Source organism: Galeopterus variegatus, unplaced genomic scaffold (genome assembly GCF_000696425.1).
Source record: "Galeopterus variegatus unplaced genomic scaffold, G_variegatus-3.0.2 Scaffold1016, whole genome shotgun sequence".
Lineage (NCBI taxonomy): Eukaryota > Metazoa > Chordata > Mammalia > Dermoptera > Cynocephalidae > Galeopterus > Galeopterus variegatus.
The window spans coordinates 76,525-78,352 of NW_007727127.1; the positions used below are offsets into that span (position 1 = coordinate 76,525).

Here is a 1,828-nt window from a genome sequence, read left to right on the forward strand (position 1 = left end):
CCACACTTGCCAACTGAGGAATGCTGAGCCAAGCAGCTTCGACTGCTGTCTTTGCAAAGGCGTAACACCTGAGAGGTGGCAAATACCCCTGTTGTCCCCCTTTCCTCAGCTCTGATGTCCTACACCTAAGGCCGAGGGCACCCTGGCAATTTCCAGAAGGTACTGCATCCCAGAAGGAACTTCATCCCAGAAGGATTGTGCCAGGGGGCTAAGTTTGCTCAGTTTGCTCAGAACCACATCGGTGGCCAACTTACCCACTGTACCTTTTTCATTTCAACCAATCCCCCAAACCAACTTAAAACAAGAAGAGCCACCACCCCCACCAAAATTATTTTTAAAAAGGAATATTTTGAAAGCTTAACTGATAACTCCACAACCTTCATTCAGCTGATTCCCAAGGAAATGGAAGGCATTCTGGAAAATGAATTTAAAAATTGATTTAATGTTGAGCCATGTTAAATGTTTTAATTTCCAAGCAATGTGATGCCCACAACACATCAATTAGCCCCAGCAATCAGGCAGGAATATTGGCTTCTGTTGAGGGATTCATTTATTTCAGCTCTGCTAAATGTTGAAGAAAGAGAAATCCAATGCAGCCTGGAGCTCCAAAGAAGTGAAATTAAGCCAGAGCAGAAACCAGATCAGGCCCTGGCTACAACAACGCCTTTTCCTGCTCCCACCTCTCTCCGGCTTCTCTCTGGAGGGAGGGCAGGAATCTGCACGTGAGGTCCTCATGCTGCCAACAGAAAGCACCGTTCCCTCCCCAAAGCTCCTCTGTCTCCAAGCTGGAAAATAAAAGAGGCTGAAGCAGGACAGAGAAGGGCTCCCTGCTGAGAACACAGGCTGGCTTAAAATTCTGCAACATCATTTTTAACAATTATTTTTCCTTTTGGTGCCTTTTAAATGTCAAGGCCCTGGGGTGTCACTGCCCTAGTTGAGGCTCTGGGTTCAGGTAGGGCTCTCCCACAGTCTGAAGCATCCTGTGTCTCTACACACCTTGGCCGGCTGCTTGCAGCACCATGGGGCAATGCACTGAAGCCACTCACCACAGGGGCTTGGCCATGAGAACCATCAGGGAGCAGCCAAGCCACAGGCCCCATGAGATGGGAGCTCCTAAAAGCAAACACAAAGCAAGAGTACATATGAGGTCTCAGCAGCTGCAGAGGGCGGATGCTTCCTGACTCTCTCTGGGACCACTCAACTCCGAACCTTGATCTGTTCACCTCTTAAATGGGAATAATGACCTTCAAGTGGGAGGGCAGGTGGGGAGGGGGGATTAAATAAGACTGTGTTAATCAGCGTGTACCAGATCTGCCAGAATCAGAAGCATCACCTGGGGAGCTTATTAAAAATACAAATACCGGGATCTCCCCTGGAGATTCTCATAAAGCGAGTTTGGGAGGAGGCCCAGGAATTTGTATTTCAAGCATCACTCATTATCAGGTGATTCTGATAATTAAGCAAGTTTAGGAAGCAAAAGATTAAGGGTCTGGCCCACAAGAAGGCCTCACCCACTGGCAGCCTGTGCTCAGGATCTGTGGGGTGACTGGAGGGAGTCTAGGCTCTTGCCCAGGTGGGGACCTGCAGGCAACATCTTTTTAAGGGGCTCTCAGTCACCTTCTGACACTGCTGGTTCAAGGGAAAACCAGTACTGCCTCTCTGCAGGGGGGTTGACAATGTCCATTGATATTATAAACACACATACCCTCTGACCCAGAAATCCCACTTTGAAGAGTTTATCCTATAGACATACTTGAACAGATGCAAATTATACAAGGTTATTGGCTGAAGAATTGTTCGTAACAGTAAAAGAAAAAAAGAAAAGAAA

At 47.5% G+C, this 1,828-nt stretch overlaps 1 protein-coding gene across 1 annotated transcript in view; it reads right to left on the reverse strand.

The window, feature by feature from the left end:
• Window positions 1–422: 422 nt before the first annotated feature.
• The window catches only part of OTOA (otoancorin), a 70,645-nt gene continuing 69,239 nt past the window's right edge, over window positions 423–1,828 (reverse strand). Inside the window, exon 28 of the mRNA XM_008574231.1 lies at window positions 423–1,113. Within this exon, the coding sequence (XP_008572453.1) occupies window positions 1,043–1,113 (71 nt within the window). The 3' untranslated portion in view covers window positions 423–1,042. The remainder of the gene's footprint in view (window positions 1,114–1,828) is intronic.